The following is a 27,358-nucleotide window of genomic DNA, read 5'->3' as shown; positions in this document are numbered from 1 at the left end:
ATTGGTTGCAGCAAATTCAAGTTTCGCTTTTTGGAACTTTATGAAATTTTTTTCCCAACTATTTCGGCTCAGTAGTTGGTTGAATCTACAGATGTGGAACCCACTGATAAGGGAGACTGACTGTGATATGCTAATGATGCACCTGATCAAGAGAAAAGCAGAAGAACATCAAGTGTGAGCCAAGTAGAAATACGGATTTTCTTTGGTCCTATTCCATAAAGATCTTTTTCTCTTAACCTTGTTTTTTTATTATTATTTTTTCTTTTAGTAAATTCCCTTTCAAAAACTATAAAAATACCATGTGTAATTCTTTAACTGCAGAAACAATTTAAACAAATACAAAGTTTATTCTTACTACCTTGTTTATTTTCTTTCTTCAGTGCATTCATTCATTCATGCATTCTTTTGTTGTTCATTCAAAATTTTTAAATAAATTTTGTTTATTTATTTAGCAATTCAGTGTTTGACTTGCTAGAGAAATAATGACAAGCGTGGCAGACCCTAACCCTAACTTGTTCTCATGCTACGTGTATTCTAAAAGAAGAGGCAGACACATGTTTTTTCAAATATTGATAATCTCTAGGAAGAGAGAAAACATGATTGAACTTCGGGAGCAGCAACCTTTGATAGGGCATTTAGGAGTGGATTCTCTAAGGGGTGTTACTTAGATTGAGATCTGAAGCTTGATAGAGGAGTTAGCAATGCAAAGGGTAGGGGAAAGAACACATGTCCACAAGCCTTGAGGTGGAAAGAAGTCTGATGTGCTGAAGTAATGGAAGGAAGGACATTTGGAGGAAAGGAGATAGCCATGCTGCTAAGTTGTTTCAGTCGAGTCCGACTCCGTGCGACCCCATAGACGGCAGTCCACCAGGCCGCCCTGTCCCTGGGATTCTCCAGGCAAGAACACTGGAGTGGGTTGCCATTTCCTTCTCCAATGCATGAAAGTGAAAAGTGAAAGTGAAGTCACTCAGTTGCGACCCCATGGACTGCAGCCCACCAGGCTCCTCCATCCATGGGATTCTCCAGGCAAGAGCACTGGAGTGGGGTGCCATTGCCTTCCATAGTGAAAGTTAAATAAGATCATGTAAGCTTTTATCTTTTTTATTCCTAACCCTTTTCTCCAGTTTTTACCCAGTATCATTAAGAGTTTTTTCTTTTAAAACATTGAGTTCCAAGCTATAGTTCGGATTTCCCCTATGTTGTATCACTTACATTTTAAGAATGTTTATTAGTGTTTATTTAACAGTTATATTTCAAATGCCAACCACATTGCCATCTTCTGTCTGATGATTTTTTGCTCATAAAGTTTTTTTCTTCTCTTATCATGTAATTCTTTGGTTTTTATGTAATTGCCATTTGGTTAGTGTTTATCCTCCACTGTTTTCAGCAAATATACTTGGGTAATATACTTTCAGATCTCTGCAGGTACAGAACAGTCTATGTTTTGCCCATTATGCATATCATATTTATCTTGAGTGGGTATACATTTCTTATTTACCCCTCAGTAGTTTGAGATTGTCTGTCTTCTAGTATTATAGATAGCAAACTTAATGTTATTCTTTCCTAATAAAGAACTTGTTCTTTCTGAAGTTTTTGTAAAGTTTTTCATTCTCCTTAAAATTTAGGACCTCCAGTGGAATGTGGTGTCTTTTAGATTTTTTAAATTCCTATTTGTAATGGTTTTAAGCTCTTGAAATCTGCACTCAAACCTTTAACTCAGGAAAAATTTCTTCTATTATTTATTTAAATACATCTGCATTTGTTTCTTTTCCTTTTCCTGGAATTCCTGATTTTAAGCTAGGCTTTCTAAGTCTTATATTTCCTTCATGATTGCCATTTGTGTTTTTGCCATTTGTTATGAGAAGTAGGTCGGAGAAGGCAATGGCACCCCACTGCAGTACTCTTGGCTGGAAAATCCATGGACGGAGGAGCCTGTTAGGCTGCAATCCATGGGGTCGCTAAGAGTCGGACACGACTGATCGACTTCACTTTCACTTTTCACTTTCTTGCATTGGAGAAGGAAATGGCAACCCACTCCAGTGTTCTTGCCTGGAGAATCCCAGGGACGGGGCGGCCTGGTGGGCTGCCGTCTATGGGGTCGCACAGAGTCGGACACGACTGAAGTGACTTAGCATTGCATAGCATGAGAAGTAGGTCACATTAGGTCAGTTGCTGCACCTTTGCAGCAACTTTCAGGTGTTTTGATTCTGATTCACAGTAAGAAGTACATTTTACATAGCAGCCTAGTTTATACAAATCCAATCAAAACAAAAAATATACTTATTATGGGTGATGTACTTTGTTATCATTTAGTCTATTTGTATTTTAGTATTTTTTATTTTTAATGCTAGTTGCTGTATACTGAATCACTGATTCTCAGCCAATGATGGTCCCCCCCTCACCCCCCCAGGAACATATGACAGTGTCTGGAGGCATTTTTGATAGTCACACTGGGTTGGCTGCTGGCTGCATCTAGTAGGTAGAGGCCGGGGATCCCGGTACACGTCTTGAAATGCACTGGACAGCCCCCACAATAAACGTCAGCAGTGCTAAGTTTGAGAAACCGTCTACTACATTGACTCTTTGGCTTTTCAGTGCTCTGTATCTCAGCCCTACTGTACATTCATTAGAATGACAGAAGGAGATTGACTCATTAAATCTGGATTAGCTGGTGACTGGTCGTTGAAGTTGCCTAGTATTTGAAAAAATAGTAACTTAAGGTATATGGCCCTGAAAAAGCATCTAGTACTAATTTCATGGGTTTTTTTCCAACAAAAGCTAATTGTTAACTTGATGTTTAACTGGTATGATTTTTATACCTTTATTCGAGTTTTTCCTTTTTTTATTGAAATATTGTTGATTTATAATAGTTTCAGATGTACAGTGTAGTGATTAAATGATTTTATAGATTATACTTCATTTAAAGTTATTATAAAAAATACTGATTACATTCCCAGTGCTGTACAATATATTCTTGTAGTTTATTTCTTTTATACAAAGCAGCTTGTAACTCTTATTCCTCTACTCCTATCTTGCCCCTCACCCAGTTAGTAACCGATGTTTTGTTCTACATCTGTGAATCTTTCTTTATTGTATTCATTCGTTGTGTTTTAGATTCAACATATAAGTGAAATCATACAATATTTGTCTTTCTCTGCTTTATTTCACTAAACCTAGTACCCTCTAGGTCCATACATGTTGTTGCAAATGGCAGAATTTCATTCTTTTTTGTGGCTGAGTAGTAGTCTGTTATATATATACACTACATATTTTTTATGGGCTTCCCTTGTGGCTCAGCTTGTAAAGAATCTGCCTGCAATGTGGGAGACCTGGGTTCAATCCCTGGGTTGGGGAGATCCCCTGCAGAAGGGAATGGCTACCCACTCCAGTATTCTGGCATAGAGAATTCCATGGACTGTATAGTCTATGGGGTCCCAAAGAGTCAGACACAGTTAAGCGACTTTCACTTCACATCTTTTTTATACATACATCTGTGGTTGGATGCTTAGGTTGCTTCCATATTTTGGCAATTGTAAATAACGCTGCTGTGATTATTGGGGGGGTGCATATATCTTTTAGACTTAGTGTTATCTTTTTCTTTCAGATATATACTCAGGAGTGAAATTGCAGGATCATAATGCAGTTCTAGTTTTAGCTGATGAATTTCTATACTGTTTTCCATAGTGTATTGTCATAGTGTATTTCCATAGTCAGTTGGCGGCACCAGTTGACATTTCTGCCAACAGTGTGTTAGATTTCACATCTCTTCACATCCTTGCCAGTTTGTTGTTTGCAGTCATATGATAGCCATTCTTAAGTTGATAACTCGTGTTTTCATTTGCGTTTCTCTAATGATTAAGAACAGTTGAGCATCTTTTCACGTGCCTCATAGCCATCTGTATATTTTCTTTGAGAAAATGTCTATTTGGGTCTCTGGCTCACTTTTTAACCAGGTGAGTTGTTTTTGATATTCAGTTGTGTGAGCTGTTCCTGTATTTTTGATATTAATCCCTTATTATTGTTATTATTTTAGATATTTTCTCCTATTTTTCTCCCATTTTGTTCTATTAATGATTTCCTTTGCCTTGCAAAATATTTTAAGTCTCATTTGTTTATTTTTGCTTTTATTTCCTTTGCCTTAGATACTCTAAAAAAAAATATTGCTATGATTTATCTTAGAGTGTTAGGCCCATAATTTCTAGATGTTTTGCGGTTTCCAGTCTTATATTTAGATCTTTAATCCATTCGAGGTTATTTTTGTAAATGGTATGAGAAAATGCTCTAATTTCATTCTTTTACATGTAGCTGTTCAGCTTTCTCAGTACCACTTACTGAAGAGACTGTCCTTTCCCCATTGCATATTCTTGCCTTCTTTGTCATTAATTGGCCATAACTATCTGAATTTATTTCTGGGTTCTATTCTGTTTAACTGATCTATGCGCCTGTTTTTTTGTGCCAGTACTGTACATACATGTGCTTCCCTGACGTCTCAGTGGTAAAGAATCTGCCTGCCAATGCAGGAGACGTGGTTTCAGTCCCTGGGTTGGGAAGATCCCCTAGAGAAGGAAATGGCAACCCGGAGTGTTATTGCCTGGGATATCCCATGGACTGAGGAGCCTGGTGGGCTACAGCCTTATGGGGTTGTAAAAGACATGTCTCAGTGACTAGACAACAGTTATACATACTGTTTCGTGTCAGTACCATACATACTATTACTGAAGATTTGTAGTACAGTCTGAAGTCAGAGAGTTTGATACCTCCAGCTTTGTTCTTTTTTCTCAAGATTGCTTTGATCCTTTAGGAGCTTTCATGGTTTCATATCAATTCTAGGATTAGTTGTAGTAGTTCTGTGAAAAACGTCATGGGCTATTTTGACAGAAATGGCATTAAAGTGTGTAGATTGCTTTGGGTAGGATGTACATTTTAACAATACTATTTTTTCAAGCCGTGGATACAATATATCTTTCCATTTCTTTGTACCTTTAACTTCCTTCACTGTTTTGTATTAATAGTTTTAGAATATAGATCTTTCACCTCATTGGTTAAGTTTATTCCTAGGCATTTTTAAAATTTTATTTACTTTTTATTGGAGGATAGTTGCTTTACAGTGTGATGTTGGTTTCTGTCATGCACCAACATGAATCAGCCATAGGCATACATATGTCCCTTCCTTCTTGAACTTCCCTCCTACCTGCTACCCTATCTTATCTGTCTAGGTTGTCACAGAGCACCAGGTTGAGCTCCCTGTGTTATATAGCAACTTCCCATTAGCTATCTGTTTTACGTATGGTAATGTATATATTTCAAGGCTACTCTCTCAATTTATCCAACATTTTCTTTCCTCCGTTGTGTCCAGAAGTCTGTTTCTATGTCTGAGTCTCTATTCCTGCCCTGCAAATAGGTTCATTACTACCATTTTTATAGGTTTCATATATATGTGTTAATATACAGTATTTGTTTTTCTCTTTCTGACTTACTTCACTCTGTATAACCTGCTGTAGGTTCATCTGCCTTACTAGAACTGACTCAGATTCATTCCTTTTTATGTCTGAAAATAATATTCCATTGTATATATGCACCACAGCTTATTTATTGCTTCCATGTCCTGGCTGTTGTAAATAGTGCTGCAGTGTACGTTGGGGTACATGTATCTTTTTCAATTATGGTTTTCTAAGGATATACGTGTTCAAGCTGGTTTTAGAAAAGGCAGAGGAACCACAGATCAAATTGCCAACATCCGCTGGATCATTGAAAAAGCAACAGAGTACCAGAAAAACATCTATTTCTGCTTTATTGACTATGCCAAAGCCTTTGACTGTGTGGATCACAATAAACTGTTGAAAATTCTGAAAGAGATGGGAATACCAGACCACCTGACCTGCCTCTTGAGAAACCTATATGCAGGTCAGGAAGCAACAGTTAGAACTGGACATGGAACAACAGACTGGTTCCAAATAGGAAAGGGAGTACATCAAGGCTGTATATTGTCATCCTGCTTATTTAATTTATATGCAGAGTACATCATGAGAAATGCTGGGCCGGAGGCAGCACAAGCTGGAATCAAGATTGCCAGGAGAAATATCAATAACCTCAGATATGCAGATGACACCACCCTTATGGCAGAAAGTGAAGAGGAACTCAAAAGCCTCTTGATGAAAGTGAAAGAGGAGAGTGAAAAAGTTGGCTTAAAGCTCAACATTCAGAAAACAAAGATGGAATCCGGTCCCATCACTTCATGGGAAATAGATGGGGAAACAGTGGAAACAGTGTCAGACTTTATTTTTTTGGTGCTCCAAAATCACTGCAGATGGTGAGTGCAGCCATGAAATTAAAAGACGCTTACTCCTTGGAAGAAAAGTTACGACCAACCTAGATAGCATATTGAAAAGCAGAGACATTACATTGCCAACAAAGGTTCGTCTAGTCAAGGCTATGGTTTTTCCAGTGGTCATGTATGGATGTGAGAGTTGGACTGTGAAGACAGCTGAGTGCCGAAGAATTGATGCTTTTGAACTGTGGTGTTGGAGAAGACTCTTGAGAGTCCCTTGGACTGCCAGGAGATCCAACCAGTCCATTCTGAAGAAGATCAGCCCTGGGATTTCTTTGGAAGGAATGATGCTAAAGCTGAAACTCCAGTACTTTGGCCACCTCATGCAAAGAGTTGACTCATTGGAAAAGACTCTGATGCTGGGAGGGATTGGGGACAGGAGGAGAAGGGGACGACAGAGGATCAGATGGTTGGATGGCATCACCGACTCAGTGGATGTGAGTTTGAGTGAACTCCAGGAGTTGGTGATGGACAGGGAGGCCTGGTGTGCTGCGATTCATGGGGTCACAAAGAGTCGGACACGACTGAGCAACTGAACTGAACTGAACTGAAGGATATATGCCCAATAGTGGAATTCCTGGGTCATACTGTAGTTCTATTCCTTATTTCTAGTAATTTTTTTAACGTTTAAATATATATGTTTTATTGAAGTAGAGTTAACTTACAATGTTTCAGGTGCCCAGCAAGGTGATTTGATTATAAATAAAAGCAACATTATTTTTGAAATTATTTCCTATCATAGGTTATTATAAGATATTGACTATAGTTCCTATGGTATACACTAAACCTTTGTTACTTGTTGCATATCTACTTATTAATTAGAAATCTAGCATTCTATTCATACTAAGTCAAACCAGTGGATTCAAAATGTCATTTTTTTTAAGTAAGCCAAAAATTTTAAGTTTTCTAAAATACATATTATGCATATTTGTATTTATACAAAAGTTTTTCTACTATACTTGATAAATGCTTGAGAAAGAATATTAAAAAAAGAGAGAAATTGGAGAAATTTTTCCAATTGGAAAAACTGGAGAACATAAACTAAATGAAATGGGAGCACTGAATATGAAATAGAAAAAGTGAAAAAAACTAGTAAAAGTAAAAGACAAGCATAGAATCCAGTTGTTTTTAAACATGACTGCTCATTAGAAACGTATCTGGAACTCTGGAGAAAATAGCAATACCTGAGCATTTGTATTTTTCAAAAACTTTCAAGATACTTCGGATGTGCATCTCGATTTTAAAAAGCAATTGCAGGTTTTTCTATTAGATTCTAGTTTTGGTGATATAGAGTTCTATTACTTTTCTGTTGACCAGTCATGATATAATGGTATTAAGTGAATAACAGTTACATAATCACAGTAGTAAAAGATGTTTATCAGCTTTCACAATCAATATCCAGAGAAAAAATAAAAGGTAATTACAATTGCATGCCATAATGGGAACATGATAAACTTAACAATATAAATTAATTAGATAGAATTTGGAGGGGTTAAGCAGAGTGATGTGGTGAGTAGAAATCCATACATACACATGTTTTCATCTACCCAGCCAGTCTGTGTCTTTTGGTTGGTGTGTTTAGTCTATTTACATTTAAGGTAATGATTGATATGTATGGTCCTGTTACCATTTTCTTAATTGTTTTAGGTTTATTTTCTGTAGGGTCTTTCCTTCTCTTGTGTTTCCTGCCTAGAGAAGTTCCTTTAGCATTTGTTGTAAAGCTGGTTTGGTGGTGCTAAATTCTCTTAACTTTTGCTTGTCTGGAAAGCTTTTGATTTTTCCATCAAATCTGAAGGAGAGTCTTGCTGGGTAGAGTATTGTTTGTTGTAGCTTCTTCCCTTTCATCACTTTAAATATATCATGCCATTCCCTTCTGGCTTGTAGAGTTTCTGTTGAGAAATCAACTGATAGCCTGATGGGAGTTGCCTTGTATGTTATTTGTCATTTTTCCCTTGTCACTTTTAATGTTTTATCTCTGTCTTTAATTTATGTCAGTTTGATTACTATGTTCCTCCTTGGGTTTATCCTTCCTGGGACTCTCTGTGTTTCCTGGACTTGGTTGACTAAGTTTTCAGCTATCATCTCTTCAAATGTTTTCTCGGGTCCTTTTTCTCTCTTCTCCTTCTGGGACCCATAGAATGTGAATGTTGGTGCATTTTATGTTGTCCCAGAAATCTCTTAGGCTGTCTTCATTTCTTTTCATTCTTTTTTCTATATTCTGTTCTGTGGCAGTGATTTCCACCATTCTGTCCCCCAGGTCTTTTATGCATTCTTCTGCCTCCATTATTCTGCTATTGATTCCTTTTAGTGTATTATTCATCTCTGTTCTTTAGTTCTTCTAGGTGTTTGGTAACACTTATTGCAACTTCCACCTCATGCGAAGAGTTGACTCATTGGAAAAGACTCTGATGCTGGGAGGGATTGGGGACAGGAGGAGAAGGGGACAACAGAGGATGAGATGGCTGGATGGCATCACCACCTTGATGGATGTGAGTCTGAGTGAACTCCGGGAGTTGGTGATGGACAGGGAGGCCTCGCGTGATGCGATTCATGGGGTCACAAAGAGTCGGACATGACTGAGCGACTGAACTGAACTGATTGCAACTTCTCAGTCTTTGCCTCCATTCTTTTCCTGAGATCTTGGATCATCTTCACTGTGGTTATTCTGAATTCTTTTTCTGGAAGGTTGCCTATCTCCACTTCATCTAGTTGTTTCCATGGGGTTTTATTGTGTCCCTTATCTGGGGCATAACTTCCTGCTTTTTCATGGTGATTAACTTTCTGTGATAATGGTTTTTGTGTTAGCCTCTGTGACACTGCTGCTTGCTGCTTCTGTCTGCCCTCTGATGGCTAAGGCTAAGGGGCTTGTGTAAGCTTCTTGATGGGAGGAACTGGTGATGGGAAGAATTGGGTCTTGCTCTGGTGGGCAGGGCCTTGCTCAGTAGAGCTTTAATGCAGTTAACCTGCAGATGGGCGGAATTTCGCTCCCTCCCTGGTACTTGTTTGCCCTAGTCAACCTAGCCCTGGGGTCTGCCGGCTCTGTGGTAGGGTTAATGGCAAACTCCAAAAGGTTCTTACAAGGGGGCCTTTCCAGTGCCCCGTCCCTGTGGTGAGCCCCTGCCGACCCGTGCCTCCATAGGAGGCCTCCAGTGCCATCAGGTTGTCTTGGTTCAGTTTCCTGTGGGGTCAGTGCCCCTGTCCTCTGGGTATTTATTGGTGCATGCAAAATTTTGTTTGTGCCCCCCCAAGACAGGAGTCTCTGTTTTCTCCAGTCCTCTGGAAGTCCTATCATCAAATCCCCTGACTCTCAAGGTCAGATTCCCTGGGAATTCCCAGTCCCTTTGTCAGATCCCCGGGCTGGGAAATCTGACGTGGGGTCCAGAACGTTCACAACAGTGTGAGAACTTCTTCACTATTAATGTTTTCCAGTCTGTGGGTCACCCACCTGGCCGGTATGGGATTTGATGTTATTGTGATTGCACTCTTCCTACTATCTTGCTGCCGCTTCTTCTTTGTCTTTGGACTTAGGCTGTCTTTTTTTGGTGGGTTCCAGTATCCTCCTGTTGATAATTGTTCAATAGCTAGTTGCAATTTTGGTGCTCTCACAGGAGGAGATGAGCTCATGTTCTTCTACTCCGCCATCTTGAACCAGAAACCACTCCTCGGTATTTTTGATGCAATTTTAAATAGGATTGTTTTCTTATTTTCTTTTTCTGATAGTTAATTATTAGTTATTAGTTGTTTCATTATTATCAACACATTTCTGTATATTAATCTTGTATCCTTCAAGTTTAATGTATTCATCTATTAGTCCTGGTAGTTTTTTAGTGGAGACGTTAGGGTTTTCTATGTATAATATCAGGTCATCTTATTGTTGTTTGATTGCTGTGGTTAGCACTTCCAATACTATGTTAAATAGAAATGGCAAGATTTGGAATCTTTGTGTTATTCTTTTGAGCATGGTATTAGCTGTGGATTTCTCATCAGTGGTCTTTATTATTTTAATATAACTTCCCTCTATACCAGCTTTGGAGAGTTTTTATCATGAATGGTTGTTCAGTTTTGTCCAAATGCTTTTTCTGTGTCTGTTGTCATGTGATTTTTATCCTTTTGTTAATGTGGTATATATCACATAGATTGATTTACAGGTGTCAAACCATCCTTACATCCCTGGAATAAATCCCACTTCATCATGGTGTATTATCCTTTTTCATATACTGTTGAATTTGGTTTGCTAATGTTTTTTTGAGGACTTTTATATCTATATTCATCAGAGATATTAGCTTATAATTTTATTTTTATAGTATCTGGTTAACAGAGGCCTTATAAAATGAATTTGGGAGTGTTCCCTCCTCTTCAGTTTTTTGGAATAGTTTGAGAGGATAGGTATTATTTCTTCTTTATATGTTTGGTAGAATTCGCCTGTGAGGTTCTTTGGTCCTGGAAATTTTTGCTTGGAAGTTTTTTTTATTGTAAATTCAGTTTCATTACTAGTGATCAGTCTGTTTAGATTGTCTGTTTTTTCCTGGTTCAGTTTTGGAAGATTATATGTTTCTAGAAATTTATCCTTGTAGGATGTCTGATTTGTTGATATATAACTGTTTACAATATTTTCTTATTGTGTGGCTTTTTTTTTTTTGGTATCTCTATTGTCTTGTGTGTGTGTGTGTTTTATCTCTGTTTCTCTTCTTTCATTTTCTAAGTTTATTTATTTAAAATCTCTTTTTATTGATGAACCTGGCTGAAGACTTATCAATTTTGTCTGTGTTTTTAAGAAAACAATTTTCTGTTTCATTGATCTTTTTATTGTTTTCTTGGATTCTTTATTTCCTCTCTGAGTGTTATTATTGCATTCCTTCTGCTGATTTGGGTTTTGATTGTTCTTCTTTTTTCTAATTCGTTAGATGGTCGTTTGGATTGTTTATTTGAGATTTTTTAATTTCTTGAGATAGTCCTGTATCTGTGTAAACTTCTGTTTTTAAACTGCTTTTGAAAAAAAAAAAATAAACTGCTTTTGCTGTATTGGGTAGATTTTGGAGAATTTTTTTTTTTTTTTTTCATTTGTCTCAAGGTATTTTCTGATTGCCTTTTTAGTTTCTTCATTGATCTGTTGGTTTTTTCGTAACATGTGGTTTAGTCTTCATGTGGTTTGCGTTTTTCCCATTTTCTTTCTATAATGGATTTCTAGTTTCATATTGTTGTTGTCAGGAAAAATGTTTGATATAATTTCTGTTCTCTTAAATTTTTTTCTTATTTCTTTCTCTTAAATCTTTGAGTTATTTCAGCATACAGTTTTTAAGAAGCTTATCAATATTGGTGAATTTTTGTATAGCCATTTTAATATTCAAGATGGGAGAAGAAAAGCAACATTTTCAGCATATTATGCTGTATTGTTTCACAAAAGATAAAACATAGCTGAAATGCAAAAAAAGATTTGTGCAGCGTATGGAAAGGTGTTGTGACTGATTAAACATGTCAAAAGTGGTTTGTAAAGTTTTGTGCTGGAGATTTCTCACTGAACAATGTTCCACAGTTGGCTAGGCCAGTTGAAGTTGGCAGCAATCAAATTGAGACATTAACTGAGAACAGTCAATGTTATTCAATGCAGGAGATAGCCATCATACAAAGAATATCCAAATCAACATTGAATATCATTTGTACCAGCTTGTCATATTGATGTTTGCATTCCAAAGCAAAAAAAAATCTTCTTGACCGTATTTCTACATGTGAAAATGTTCCGTTTTTAAAACGATTTATGACAGATGATGAAAAGTGGATTATGGTACAGTAATGTGGAACAGAAGAGAACATGGGGCAAGTGAAATGAACCACCACCAACCACACCAAAGGCCAGTCTTCAGCCAAAGAATATGTTGTGTATAAAGTGACCACAATCAGTCAACAAGGAATGCATAGTCTTCCATCAGAATAACACAGATCAGATCAGATCAGTTGCTCATTCGTGTCTGACTCTTTGCGACCCCATGAATCACAGCACGCCAGGCCTCCCTGTCCATCACCAACTCCCAGAGTTCACTGAGACTCACGTCCATCGAGTCAGTGATGCCATCCAGCCATCTCATCCTCCTTCGTCCCCTTCTCCTCCTGCCCCCAATCCCTCCCAGCATCAGAGTCTTTTCCAATGAATCAACTCTTCGCATGAGGTGGCCCAAATATTGGAGTTTCAGCTTTAGCATCATTCCTTCCAAAGGAATCCCAGGGCTGATCTCCTTCAGAATGGACTGGTTGGATCTCCTTGCAGTCCAAGGGACTCTCAAGAGTCTTCTCCAACACCACAGTTCAAAAGCATCAATTCTTTGGCGCTCAGCCTTCTTCACTGTCCAGCTCTCACATCCATACATGACCACAGGAAAAATCATAGCCTTGACTAGACGAACCTTTGTTGGCAAAGTAACGTCTCTGCTTTTGAATATGCTATCTAGGTTGGTCATAACTTTCCTTCCAAGGAGTAAGCGTCTTTTAATTTCATGGCTGCAGTCACCATCTGCAGTGATTTTGGAGCCCAGAAAAATAAAGTCTGACACTGTTTCGACTGTTTCCCCATCTATTTCCCATGAAGTGGTGGGACCAGATGCCATAATCTTCGTTTTCTGAATGTTGAGCTTTAAGCCAACTTTTTCACTCTCCTCTTTCACTTTCATCAAGAGGCTTTTGAGTTCCTCTTCACTTTCTGCCATAAGGGTGGTGTCATCTGCATATCTGAGGTTATTGATATTTCTCCCAGCAGTCTTGATTCCAGCTTGTGTTTCTTCCAGTCCAGCGTTTTTCATGATGTACTCTGCATATAAGTTAAATAAACAGGGTGACAGTATACAGCTTTGACGAACTCCTTTTCCTATTTGGAACCAGTCTGTTGTTCCATGTCTAGTTCTAACTGTTGCTTCCTGACCTGCATACAGATTTCTCAAGAGACAGATCAGGTGTTCTGGTATTCCCATCTCTTTCAGAATTTTCGACAGTTTATTGTGATCCACACAGTCAAAGGCTTTGGCATAGTCAATAAAGCAGAAATAGATGTTTTTCTGGAACTCTCTTGCTTTTTCCATGATCCAGCGGATGTTGGCTATTTGATCTCTGGTTCCTCTGCCTTTTCTAAAACCAGCTTGAGCATCAGGAAGTTCACGGTTCACATATTGCTGAAGCCTGGCTTGGAGAATTTTGAGCACAAGACCATGTTTATTTGATCACCAGGCAAAACTGTTACAGCTTGGCTGAGGAGTTCTGATTCATCTCCCACATTTAGCAGACGTTGCAGCTTCAGGTTTCCATTTGTTTTGGCCTTACAAATTCTCTTAATGGAAAAAATTTCAGTTCACTGGAAGACTGTAAAAGGCACTTGAAACAGTTCTTTGTTCAAAAGATAAGTTTAGGGAAGATGAAATTATGAAGTTGCCTGAAAAATGGCAGAAGGTAGGAGAAGGCAATGGCACCCCACTCTAGTACTCTTGCCTGGAAAATCCTATGGACGGAGGAGCCTGGTAGGCTGCAGTCCATGGAGTCATGAAGAGTCAGACATGACTGAGCGACTTCACTTTCAGTTTTCACTTTCATGCCTTGGAGAAGGACATGGCAACCCACTCCAGTGTTCTTGCCTGGAGAATCCCAGGGACGGGGCAGCCTGGTGGGCTGCCGTCTATGGGGTCGCACAGAGTCAGACATGACTGAAGCGACTTAGCAGCAGCAGCAGCAGCAGCAGTGGAACAAAACAGTGAATACATTGTTCACTTCTTGGTGAAAATGAAAAATGTGTCTTTTTTTTTAACTTAAGGAAGAAGAAGAAGGAACTTTTTGGCCAACCCATTACTGTTTCCTTATTGATTTATTTTCTAGATGATTGGTGTAAGTGGGTTTTTAAAGTGCCCTACTATTATTGTATCGTTGTCTGTCTCTCCATTTATATATGTTGTGTTTGTGCTTAGTTGGTCAGTCGTGTTTGACTCCTTGTAACCACATGCACTGTAGCCTGCCAGGCTCTTCTGTTCATGGGATGTTTACGCAGGAATATTGGAGTGGGTTGCCACTTCCCCCTCCAGTTATATATGTTAGTATTTACTTTATGTATTTAGGTGTTCCTATATTAGGGGCATATATGTTAATGCGCGTTAAGCCCTGTTTTTACACTGATTCCTTTATTATTTGTCTTTTGTTACAGATTTTGTGTTAAAATGTTTTTTGACATGAGGATTATTTCCCCAGCTTTCTTGTCATTATTTGCTTGAAATATCTTTCTCCATATTCTCACTTACAGCTTATGTGGGTCTCTAGCTCTGAAGTGAGTCTCTTTTAAGCAGCATGTTGTTAGATCCTGTTTTTTAATTCAGTCAGCCACCCTATATATTTTTTCTTTCTTTTCGCTGCACCTAGTAACTTGTGGGATCTGTTGCCCAGCCAGGAACTGAACCTGGGCTGTGGCAGTTAAAGACTGGAATCCTAACAGTTAGGCCACCAGGAAACTCCTATTGCAGTTTTCAATTTGGTAACCACCATGGGGTGTATATGTACTTCCCTGGTGGCTCAGATGGTAAAGCATCTGCCTGCAATGCGGGAGACCTGGGTTCGATCCCTGGGTTGGGAAGATCTCCTGGAAAAGGAAATGGCAACCCACTCCAGTATTCTTGCCTGGAGAATCCCATGGACAGAGGAGCCTGGTAGGCTACAGTCCATGGGGTCACAAAGAGTCAGACACGACTGAGCGACTTCACTATGGGGTTTAAACATGTTGACCTGTAGCTATATCTACTAGTTTTAAACTGGTAATCATTTAAGTTCAAACACATTATAAACAATCTACATATTTTTACTCCTTTTTCCCACATTTTCTGTTTTTTATGTCATATTTTACATCTTCATTTTTATTCCGTATCCTGTATATAGTTATAGTTGATTTAAAAATTTTTTGTCCTTCTCAGCCAATGAGTTGGCTCTTTGCATCAGTAGGCTGAAGTATTGGAGCCTGAGTTTCAGGATCACTCCCTTCTAATGAATATTCAGGATTGCCTTCCTTTCAGTTCATTTCAGTTCAGTAGCTCAGTCATGTCCGACCCTTTGCAACCCCATGAATGGCAGCACGCCAGGCCTCTCTGTCCATCACCAACTCCCGGAGTTCACTCAGATTCATGTCCATCAAGTCGGTGATGCCATCCACCCATCGCATCCTCTGTCGTCCCCTTCTCCTCCTGCCCTCAATCCCTCCTAGCATCAGAGTCTTTTCCAGTGAGTCAACTCTTCACATGAGGTGGCCCATGTATTGGAGTTTCAGCCTCAGCACCAGTCCTTCCAATGAACACCCAGGACTGGTCTCCTTTAGGATGGACTGGTTGGATCTCCTTGCAGTCCAAGGGACTCTCAAGAGTTTTCTTCAACACCACAGTTCAAAAGCATCAATTCTTCGGCGCTCAGCTGTCTTCACAGTCCAGCTCTCACATCCATACATGACTACTGGAAAAACCATAGCCTTGACTAGATGGGCCTTTGTTGGCAAAGTAATGTCTCTTTTTGAATATGCTATCTAGGTTGGTCATAACTTTCCTTCCAAGGAGTAAGCGCCTTTTAATTTCATGGCTGCAGTCACCATCTGCAGTGATTTTGGAGCCCCCAAAAATAAAGTCTGACACTGTTTTCACTGTTTCCCATGAAGTGATGGGAACAGATGCCATGATTTCCGTTTTCTGAATGTTGAGCTCTAAGCCAACTTTTTCACTCTTCTCTTTCACTTTCATCAAGAGGGTTTTTAATTCCTCTTCACTTTGTGCTATAAGGGTGGTATCATCTGCATATCTGAGGTTATTGATATTTCTCCCGGCAATCTTGATTCCAGCTTGTGCTTCATCCGGCCCAGTGTTTCTCATGATGTACTCTGCATAGAAGTTAAATAAGCAGGGTGACAATATACAACCTTAACATACTCCTTTTCCTATTTGGAACCAGTCTGTTGTTCCATGTCCAGTTCTAACTTGCTTCCTGACCTGCATCCAGATTTCTCAAGAGGCAGGTCAGGTGGTCTGGTATTCCCATCTCTTTCAGAATTTTCCACAGTTTGTTGTGATCCACACAGTCAAAGGCTTTGGCATAGTCAATAAAGCAGAAATAGATGTTTTTCTGGAACTCTCTTGCTTTTTCGATGATCCAGCAAATGTTGGCTATTTGCTCTCTGGTTCATTTTGATCTCTGGTTAGAAATTGCCTTTTCTAAAACCAACTTGAATATCTGGAAGTTCATGGTTCACGTATTGCTGAAGCCTGGCTTGGAGAATTTTGAGCATTACTTTACTAGCGTGTGAGATGAGTGCAATTGTGTGGTAGTTTGAGCATTCTTTGGCATTGCCTTTCTTTGGGTTGGAATGAAAACTGACCTTTTCCAGTCCTGTGGCCACTGCTGAGTTTTCCAAATTTGCTGGCATATTGAGTGCAGCCCTTTAACAGCATCATCTTTCAGGATTTGAAATAGCTCAACTGGAATTGCATCACCTCCACTAGCTTTGTTTATAATGATGCTTTCTAAGGGCCACCTGACTTCCCATTCCAGGATGTCTGTCTCTAGGTGAGTGATCTCACCATCATGATTATCTTGGTCGTGAAGGTCTTTTTTGTACAGTTCTTCTGTGCCTTCCTTTAGGAATGACTAATTTGTTCTCCTTGCTGTCCAAGGGACTCTCAGGAGTCTTCCCCAGCACCACAGTTTGAAAGCGTCACTTCTTCAGATCTCAGTGTTCTTTTGGTCCAGCCTCACATCTGTACATGACTACTGGGAAACCAGAGCTTTGACTGTATGGCCCTTTGTCAGCAAAGTGATATCTTTGCTTTATAATATGCTGCCTAGGTTTGTCATGGCTTTTCTTCCAAGGAGCAAGCATCTTTTAATTTCATGGCTGCCGTCAGCTGTCACAGTGATTTAGAAGCCCAGGAAAATAAAAGGCCGTCACTCTATTTTTTCCCCGTTTGTTTGCCATGAGGTGATAGGACCGGATGTCATAATTTTTGCTTTTTGAATGTTGAGTCTTAAGCCAGCTTTTTCACTCTCCTTTTTCACCATCATCAGGAGGTTCTTTAGTTCCTCTTTGCTATGTGCCATTAGGGTGGTATCATCTGCATCCAGGGGATCTTCCCAACCCAGGGATTGAACCCAGGTCTCCCGCATTGCAGGTGGATTCTTTATGAGCTGAGCCACAAGGGAAGGATCATCTGCATATCTGAGTTTATTGATATTTCTCCCAGCAATGTTGATTCCAGCTTGTGATTCTTCCAGCCTGGCATTTCACATGATGTATTCTGCATATAAGTTAAATAAACAGGTTGACGGTATACAGTTTTGACGTTGTCCTTTCTCAATTTTGAATCAGTTCGTTTTCACATGTTTGGTTCTAACTCTTGCTTCTTGACTTACATACATATTTCTCAGGAGGCAGGTAAGGTGATCTGGTATTCCCATCTCTTGAAGAATTTTCTACAGTTTGTTCCACACAGTCAAAGGGTTTAGCATAGTCAATGAAGCAGAAGTAGATGTTTTTCTGGGATTGCTTTGCTTTCTCTGTGATCCAAGGGATGTTGGCAGTTTGATCTCTAGTACCTCTGCCCTTCCTAAATCCATCTTGAACATCTGGAAGTTCTCGGTTCACGTACTGTTGAAGCCTAGTTTGGAGAATTTTGAGCGTTACCTTGCTAGCATGTGAAATGAGTGCAGTTGTGTTGCTGAGCTTTCCAAATTTGCTGGCATATTGAGTGTAGCACTTTCGCAGCATCATCTTTTAGGATTTGAAATAGCTCAGCTGTAATTCCATCACCTCCACTAGCTTTGTTCCTAGTGATGCTTCCTAAGGCCCTCTTGAGTTTGCACTCCAGGATGTCTGACTCTACCTGAGTAATCACACCATCATGCTTATCTGGGTCTTTAAGAGCTTTTTTTGTACAGTGCTTCTGTGTATCCTTGCCATCTCTTCTTAATATCTTCTGCTTCTGTTAGCTCCGTACTGTTTCTGTCCTTTTTTGTGCCCACTTTGCATGCAGTGTTTCCTTGGTATCCCTAATTTTCTTGAAGAGATCTCTTCCCATTCTGTTCTTTTCCTCTATTTCTTTGCATTGTTCACTTAAAGCTTTTTCTATCTCTCATTTTGGAACTCTGCATTCAGATAGGTATATCTTTCCTTTTCTCTCTTCCCTTTTGCTACTCTTCTTTTCTCGGCTGTTTGTAAGACCTCCTAGGAGTATGGTTTTGCCCTTTTGCATCTCTCTTTCTTTGGTAGGGTTTTGATAACTGCCTCCTGTACAATATTACAAACCTCTTTCTATAGCTCTTCAGGGACTCCGTCTATCAGTTCTAATCCCTTGAGTCTATTTGTCAATTCTACTGTATCATCATAAGGGATTTAATTTAAGTCATACCTGAATGGCCTAGTGTTTTTGCCTACTTTCTTCAATTTAAGTCTGAATTTTGCAATAAGGAGTTCTTGATCTGAGCCACAGTCAGCTCCTCGTCTTGTTTTTGCTGACTGTATAGAGCTTCTTCTTTGGCTGCAAAGAATATAATCAACCCAGTTTTGATATTGACCATCTTGTGGTTTTCCATGTGTAGAGTCATCTCTTATGTTGTTGGAAGAGGCTGTTTGCTGGAACCAGTGCATCCTTTTGTCAAAACTCTTGTTAACCTTTGCCCTGCTTCATTTTGTACTTCAAGGCCAAACTTGCCTCTTACTACAGGTTTCTCTTCAATTCCTCCTTTTGCATTCCAGTCCCTTAATATGAAAAGGGAATCTTTTTTTGTGACATCTTTGTTTGGTGTTAGTTATAGAAGGTCTTGTAGGTCTTCACAGAATCATTCAACTTCAGATTCTTCAGCACTAGTGTTTAGGGCATAGACTTGGATGACTGTGATATTGAATGGTTTGCCTTGGAAATGAACAGAGCTCATTCTGTTAATTTTGAGATTGCATCCAAGTATTGCATTTCGATTCTTTTGTTGACTGTGAGGGCTACTCCCATTTCTTCTAAAAGATTTTGCCCATAGTAGTAGATATAATAATGGTCCTCTGAATTAAATTCCCCCATTCTGGTCTATTTTAGTTCACTGATGCCTAAAGTGTCAATGTTCAGTCTTGCCATCTCCTGTTTGACCACTTCCAATTTGCCTTGATTCATGGACCAGCTTCCTATGCAATATTGTTCTTTACAGCATCAGACTTTGCTTCCATCACCAGTCACATCCACAACTGGGTCTTATTTTTACTTTGGGTCAGTCTCTTCATTCTTTCTCTAGTTATTTCTCCATTCTTCTCCAATAACATATTGGGCACCTGCTGACCTGGGGAGTTATCTTTCAGTGTCCTATCTTTTTGCCTTTTCATATTGTTTATTGGGTTCTCAAGGCAAGAACTTTGAGGCAGTTTGCCATTGCCTTCTCCAGTGGAGCATGTTTTGTGGGACTGCTCCAGCATAATTTGTCCGTCTTGTGTGCCCTATACAGCATGGCTCATAGTTTCTTTAGGCTACACAAAGTTGTGATCCATGTGATCAGTTTGGTTAGTTTTCTGTGATTGTGGTTTTCATTCTGTCTGTCCTCTGATGGATGAGGATAAGAGTCTTGTGTAAGCTTCCTGATGGGAGGAACTGGCCATGGGGAAAACTGGGTCTTGCTCTGGTGGGTAGGACTGTGTTCAGTAAATCTTAAATCTGACTTTCTGCTGATGGGTGGGGTTGTGTTCCATTCCTGTAGTTTGGGCTGAGGCCAAACTATGATAGGGGCAATGGTGACCTTCTCCAAAAGGACTTTCGCCAGCACACTGTGCCTCCCATGACTGCTGCTGTCAGTGTCCCTGACCCTGCAGCAGGCCACTGTTGACCTGTGCCTCCACCAGAGATAATTGTTGTCCAGTTTGTGGATCGGGCTTCCTTGTGGCTCCGATGGTAGTGTCTGTCTACAATGCCGGACATCCGAGTTCAATCCCTGGGTAGGGAAGAGCCCCTGGAGAAGGAAATGTCAATCCACTCCAGTATTCTTGCCTGGAAAATCCCATGGATGGAGGAGCCTGGCGGGCTACCGTCCACAGGATTGCAAAGAGTCGGACATGACTGAGCGACTTCACTTTCACTTATGTGATTGTCCACCTGGCGGTTCTGCAGTGGGGCTGATGGCGACCTCCTCCAGAAGGACTTACCGCACACGTGTTACCTCCCAGGACTGCTGCTGCCAGAGCCCCTGTCCCTGCGGCACACCACTGTTGACTCACACCTGTGCAGGAGACCCTCACACTCACAAGTAGGTCTGTCTCAGTCTCGTGGGGGTCGCTGCTCCTTTCCCTGGGTCCTGGTGCACACAAGGTTTTGTTCATGCCCTCCAGGAGTCTCTGGCAGCTATGAGGTTTGATTTTGAATGCAGTTGCATCCCTCTTACTGTCTTGTTGCTTCTCCTTTGCCCTTGGATGTGGGGTATCTTTTTTTGGTGAGTTCCAACATTATCCTGTTGATGATTGTTCAGCAGGTAATTGCAGTTTTGGTGTTCTTGCAGGAGAACATGAGTGCATATCATGTAAGTGGTTGATCTGTAGCCTTTACTATGTATTTGCTTTTGTGAATTTTTTTGTTTTGGTTTTGGGGTTTCCTTCCTTTTTTTCTTTTTTTGACTGCACCATATAGCTTGTCGGATCTTAGTTCCCCAGCCAGGGATTGAATCCGGGCCCTCAGTGGTAAAAGTGCCAAGTCCTAACCACTAGACTGCCAGGGAATCCCCTATATTTGTATAGTAGGATTTTATCTTTCCTATAGATTTTTATTTTTCTTGTTGTAACCTTTCCTTTTCCTTAGAAACTATCTTTTAACATATCTTTTAGGGTTGTTTTTAAGAGTTTATGATGAACTCTCTTAGCTTTTGCTTGTCTGAGAAGTTCTTTATCTTGCCTTCAATTTTAAATGATAATCTTGCTGAGTAATATATCTAGGTTGTAGGTTTTTTCTTTTCAGCACTTTACTATATCATTGCCAGTCCCTGATTGCTTGCAAAGTTTCTACAGAATAATCCAGTGAGCCTTATGAGGGTTCACTTGCCGCCTTTAGAATTCTCCCTTTATCTTTGCTACTGCTAAGTCACTTCAGTCATGTCCGACTCTCTGCGACCCCATAAACAGCAGCCCACCAGGCTCCCCCATCCCTGTGATTCTCCAGGCAAGAACACTGGAGTGGGTCCCTTTATCTTTAACCTTTCCCATTTTAATTATGATATGTCTTGATGTACCTCTGTTTGGGTTCATTTTGTTTGGAACCGTCTATGCTTCCTGTCCTTGGATATCTCTTTTTCAGGTTTGGGAAAATTTCAGCCATAACTTCTTCAAATATATTTTCAACCCTTTTCTCTCTCCTCCTTCTTGGACCCTATAAGCAAATGTTAATGTGTTTGTTGTTGTCCTAGAGGTCTCTTAAAAACTCTTCCCATTTTTTAAAATTTGTTTTTCTTTTTGTTGTTCTAATGGGGTGATTTCTATTATTTTGTCTTCCATACCACTTAAAAAGTGTTCTTCTGTATCACCAAGTCTACTGTTATTTCTTTCTGCTGTATTTTTCATTTCAGTTATTGTATTCAGTTCTGACTTTTTTCTTTTTTTAGTTCCTTGTTAAAGTTCTCACTGTGTTCATCTGTTCTTTTCCCAAGTCCAATTACCATTCTGATTAGTAATGCTTTGAATTCTTTATTTAGTAAATTATTTACCAGTGTCATTAGTAGTTTTTTGTTTTTTGTTTTTCATGGGTTTTGTCTTGTTCTTTCATCTGAAGCAAATTCTTCTGTCTTGTTATTTTGCTTACTTTTCTGTGTCTCTATGAAACTTGGTGAAACAGTTACCTATTGCAGTCTTGTAGGGGTGTCTGTTGGGTCATCCCTAGTTAGTACCAGGTGCCTTTGGTAGGAGAGCTGGGTTTTATATGAACACGATTACATCTTCCTCCACGGAGTGCTGGCAGCTTTCAGCTTATTTGGGTCTAGGAATACAGACAGATGGGCTGGAACAGAGTCAAGTGTGAGCTGGGGCTTCTCTGCCCAGTGACCAATACCACCCGATTGTGGATGAGATCAGGTTCCGTGTTGCCGGAATACAAGGCCTGAGGATCAGGTCTGAGCTGGCTCTGTTTTCTCTAAGTATGTGTGCTCCCCCTCCCAGCATTGGCACACTTGCCCTCGAGGGGGGCTGAAGCAAGAGGGGCACGTGTGGGCACTTGTCATGGATTGGGGTCCATGCCCTGTGGTTCTGGCACCATTTTAGAGTACCAGACTGCTGTTGATCCACTGTCTCCAGGAGTGCCCACAGTGGTTGCCTTTCCCTGTTCAGATGCTGCTTCGGGCCTGAGCCAGCTCCACCCTCTACAACTACATTCTCCACAGCCAGGGCAGCCCTTGCCCTAATGTGGAGCTCTTTTGTGGAGCAGGAAGGGCCAAGGCAGATGCCCTGTGTGGACTGGGCATGCACCGTGGATGCGCTATTACCAGTCAGAGTTCCAGACTGTTCCCAGTCCACCTCCTTTGCAAGCACCAGCAACGATTGCCCCTGACCTGTTTGGATGCTGCCCCAGATTCAAGCCACGCCGGTCCCCTGCAACTGTGTACTTCCGTTGGCTAAGGCAGCCCTTGTTATAGTGTGGAGCTGTGCCAGAGTGGCTGCTCAACTCGTCCAAGGTGTGTGCTGAGGTGGTAGTGGGAAACAGGCCAGAGACCTGCTCCCTCTGTCCTATTTCAGGAGTAAGCAAGCATCTGCTCACTCTTCATGAGTGGAGTCTAGGTTTCTTAGAGCCTGTCAGTCCCACTGGTTTTGAAACCACCTGAAGGGACTCACCTTCCTGGTGTTGGACCCCAGGGATAGGGAGCCCAGTAACTGGTTCCAGCTGATCGTTCCCTGGGAAGGGCCTCTGGGCCCGTGTGCGCTTTCCTCTTCTGCACCCTCTCTCGGAAGGGGCGGGCAATTGCACGGACTTGCATCCCTTCCCCTGCATTCAGTGTCACGTGCGTCTTTCTTACACCTTTGGTTATGGAAGAGTCTGAATGCCAGTCTCCATTTTGTTTTCGGTGATAACTGCTCCACACATAGATGTATTTTTGATGTGTTAGTAGGGGGAAGTGAGCTCTGTATCCTACTCTGCCATCTTGACCCCACCCACCCCTCAAGTTTTTGGTTAAATAAGTTCACAATTTAAAAAAAAAAGCTTTTGTTTCATTATCCTAGTTTTGCATATTTCAGAAGATGAGATAAATTAAACCAGGCAATTAGATATTATTTCAGATAAGAATTTTTTTACTTGAAGTATAGTTGATTTATATTGTATTAGTTTCTGGTGTGATTCAGTTATACACATATATATTCTTTTTCATATCTTTTCCATTATAGGTTATTATAAATAAGATACTGAATATATAGTTCCTTGTGTTGTACAGTCGGACCTTGTTGTTTACCTGTATTATATATAGTAGTTTGTATCTGCTCACCCCAAATTCCTGATTTTCTCTCCGTCTTGCTATTTTCCTTTTGATTTGTTTTCTGTGTTCATGAGTCTATTTCTGTTTTGTTAATAAATTCATTTGTGTCATATTTTAAATTCTGCATATGAGTAATATCATACATTGTCTTTCTCTGATTTATTTCACTTAGTATGATAATCTCTAAGTCTATTCATGTTGTTGCAAGTGGCATTATTTTTTCTGGCTCAGTCCATTGTGTGTGTGTGTGTACTACGTCTTCTTTTTTATTTTTTTTTAATTGTGCTGGTGTATAATTGCTTTACAATGTTTTGTTAATTTCTGCTGTATGACAAAGTGAGTCAGCTATATGTATACATATCCCCTCCATCTCGGACTTCCCTTATCACCCCACTTTCTATCTGTTCATGTGTCAGTGGACATTTAGGTAGCTTCCATGTCTTGACTTTTGTAAATAGTGCTGCTTTGAACATTGGGGTACATGTATCTTTTTGAAATAGAGTTTTCTCTGGATATATGCCCAGAAGCAGAGTAGCTAGGTCATACGGTAGCTTTTGTTAAGAAACCCCCATACTGTTTTCCATAGTGGCTGTACCAATTCACATTCCCACCAACAGTGTAAGAGGATTCTCTTTTCTGTACACCCTCTCCAGAATTTATTATTTGTAGACTTTTTAATGATGACCATTCTAACCAGTGAGAGGTGATACCTCATTGTAATTACGATATACATTTCTCTGGTAATTAATGGTGTTGCACATCAGATAAGAATTTTTAATTGAATAATTAAGGTTATACATATGCTGTGTAGCCTTATATCATCTGTATGTTTTAAAGTGCAGAATAAGCATCATTCCCAGGTAGTTAGAATATCAGCAGATTTCTTAAGATACTACATTCTATCAGCAGTAAGCCCATGTTTTTCAGTAGTGGTAGAAATAAAGATTATTCCTATTTAGATCACACATGTTAAGTTGCTTCAGTCATATCTGACTCTTTGAAACCCTGTGGATTGTAGCCCGTCAGGCTTCTCTGTCCATGGAATTCTCCAGGCAAGAATTTTGGAGTGGGTAAGGCATGCCCTCCTCCCAGGGATCTTCCCAACCTAGGGATCAAACCCACAGCTTTTAAGTCTGCTGCATTGTCAGGCAGGTTCTTATCACTAGCGCCACGTGAGAAGCCCACATAAAAGAGATCATACTTAATGGGTCAGACCTGTTAGAAAGAGGAGAGCCTAGCAAGAGATCAGAATAGCTCGCACAGTTGAGCCTTCTTTGGGTTCCCACAGTTTGAAGAGAAATGGCCTTCAGTAATAAAAGGAGTTAATTACTGATTGTATGTGGATTTGAAGATCTGTGAGGTTCCTTTTACATCTAAATATGCTTTATTCTTATCTGCCAACAGGTACAACTGTAACTGCTTTACGATTATTTAAGAATCTACCTGTAAGAAAGCAATTTTACTCAACTGCTAAAAAATGTAAAGATGAAATTAAAAAGATTCAAGATCTCCTTATAAGCTATGGTATACTTAAACCTGATGTAAGGATTGTTTTTATACATAACAAGGTAAGCATTATTGTACTTTCTACAGAATTTTTTGATATGTGACGTAGTAACGGGACAGTGCATTTTGTCTAAATCAGATGTGTAAGAGTCTTTCAAAATTTGTCCACATTTGTTTAGTTTTTTTCTTTATTGTATAAAGAGCATCTTTGTTACCTCACATCTATATGAAATCTGATTGAACCTTTTATTTCTTAATTTCTAAGATAAGTTATTCTACCAAGAGACTTTTTCATCCAAGGAATGTTTGAGTGCTTCCTAAATATGAAGATGACTGAGACTTGTTATTTTCCTTTAAGAAGTTCACTGTTTAAAAACAAACAAATGAAAAAAAAAAGTTCACTATTTAGTGATATTTTCTTCCTTTTATTTTAAATGGTTTCTTCTCTGGAAGAGTTTTGTGTTTGCTTTTTAAAGGAAACTCTACTCATTTCTTTCCATTTTTCAAAGCAGGGCTGATGAGGAATTCCTCTTGTTGCTTGATAAATCTTGGGGGAAAGGAAGGTTTACATATCTTCTGAATGTTCTGTTTCATAAAATTCTACATGTGCACCTCAAAATATTTACTGTAAGGAGAGTAGAAGTTTGTAAACCTGGTGGGGAGTAGAGAGGTAACATTTATTGAGGGTGTGCACAGGGCCAGTGCCTGTGCTCGTTTCATGAAACTCCTGTACTCCACAGCAGCAGCCGAGTGAGGAGACATTGTATCAACTTGCAGTGGTCCTCTACACTGGACTTAGAGAGGTTTGCTCAGTATTGCACAGCTGGTAAATGCTGAGATTGGTTTTGAAACTTTACATGCCTACTGAGTATAGATTCTTCACACTCTACTGTTTTGTCTTCGTATTTTAATACTATATTACATTGTGTAGTTCTTTTCTAGGTTTCAGAGCACTTAGAATAACCTTGTAGGGTAGACAGCCTTACCTCTATTTGTATAGGGAAGCTCAGAATGATCTAAGGAATTGTTCTTGTTAATGAATTTCCTTCTTAAACATCAACTAGCAGTTTTCCTGATTTTATCTCTATTCGTGGCTGTGGTGGGTCTTTGTTGTTGCATGGGCTTTTCTGCAGTGACAGCGAGCAAGGGCTGCTCGCCAGTTACGGTGCACGGGCTTCTCGTTTCAGTGGCTTATTTTGTGGCAGAGCATGGGCTCTGGGGCATGTGGGCTTCCGTAGTTGTGGCATGTGAGCTCAGTAGTGTTGGCTCCCGAGCTCTAGAGTGCAGGCTCAATGGTTTTGGCACATGGGCTCAGTTGATCTGTGGCATGTGGAATCTTCCTGGATCAGGTATCGAACCTGTGTCTGCTGCATTGGCAGGCAGATGAGGGAAGCCCCGTTTTCTATTTTACGGTAAGTAATTCTACTGAGATCCAAGCACTTTTTCATCCAGTTTTCTTTCTACTCCATGTCTTTATGCTTGTTATTAAGAAGATTCCATATGTTTTTTTTTTTTATCTCCATTTTTCTTTTCTTTTTTTAAAATTTTATTATTATTTTACTTTACAATATTGTATTGGTTTTGCCGTACATCAACATGCATCTGCCATGGGTGTACACGTATTCCCCATCCTGAACCCCCCTCCCAGCTCCCTCCCCATACCATCCCTGTGGGTCATCCCAGTGCACCAGCCCCAAGCTTCCTGTATCCATATGTTTTTTAATTTAATTATTTTTGGCTGCTCCAGGTCTTCATTGCTGTGAGCAGACTTTCTCTAGTTGCAGTCCCTGGGCTTCTCGTTGCAGTGACTTCTCCTGTTGCGGCATGTGGGGTCTAGAGTGCATAAGCTTAGTGGTCATGGCGTGTGGGCTCAGTAGTTGTGCTGGGTGTGCCTAGTTGCCCCGCAGTATGTGGAGTCTTTCCAGACCAGGGAGCAAACCCACGTCCCCTGCCTTGGCAGGCAGCTTCTTAACCGCTGGACCACCAGGGAAGTCCAAGAAGATTCTCATATTAAACCAAATTACAGTGGAATATTTATGATCAGAATTTTTAGTCATC

At 40.0% G+C, this 27,358-nt stretch overlaps 1 protein-coding gene across 3 annotated transcripts in view; it reads left to right on the top strand.

Moving 5' to 3' along the window:
- PMS1 (PMS1 homolog 1, mismatch repair system component) overlaps positions 1-27,358 on the top strand; it is a 131,029-nt gene that overhangs the window by 50,761 nt on the left and 52,910 nt on the right. For all 3 annotated transcript variants that reach the window (XM_027555522.1, XM_027555512.1, XM_027555530.1), the window contains exon 5: positions 25,199-25,362. In XM_027555522.1, the coding sequence (XP_027411323.1) occupies positions 25,199-25,362 (164 nt within the window). The remainder of the gene's footprint in view (positions 1-25,198; positions 25,363-27,358) is intronic.

This window comes from Bos indicus x Bos taurus, chromosome 2, assembly GCF_003369695.1.
Source record: "Bos indicus x Bos taurus breed Angus x Brahman F1 hybrid chromosome 2, Bos_hybrid_MaternalHap_v2.0, whole genome shotgun sequence".
In the NCBI taxonomy this organism is placed as follows: Eukaryota; Metazoa; Chordata; class Mammalia; order Artiodactyla; family Bovidae; genus Bos; species Bos indicus x Bos taurus.
The sequence above is the reverse complement of the archived record's forward strand: the minus strand, read 5'-3'. Positions and strand labels throughout refer to the sequence as shown.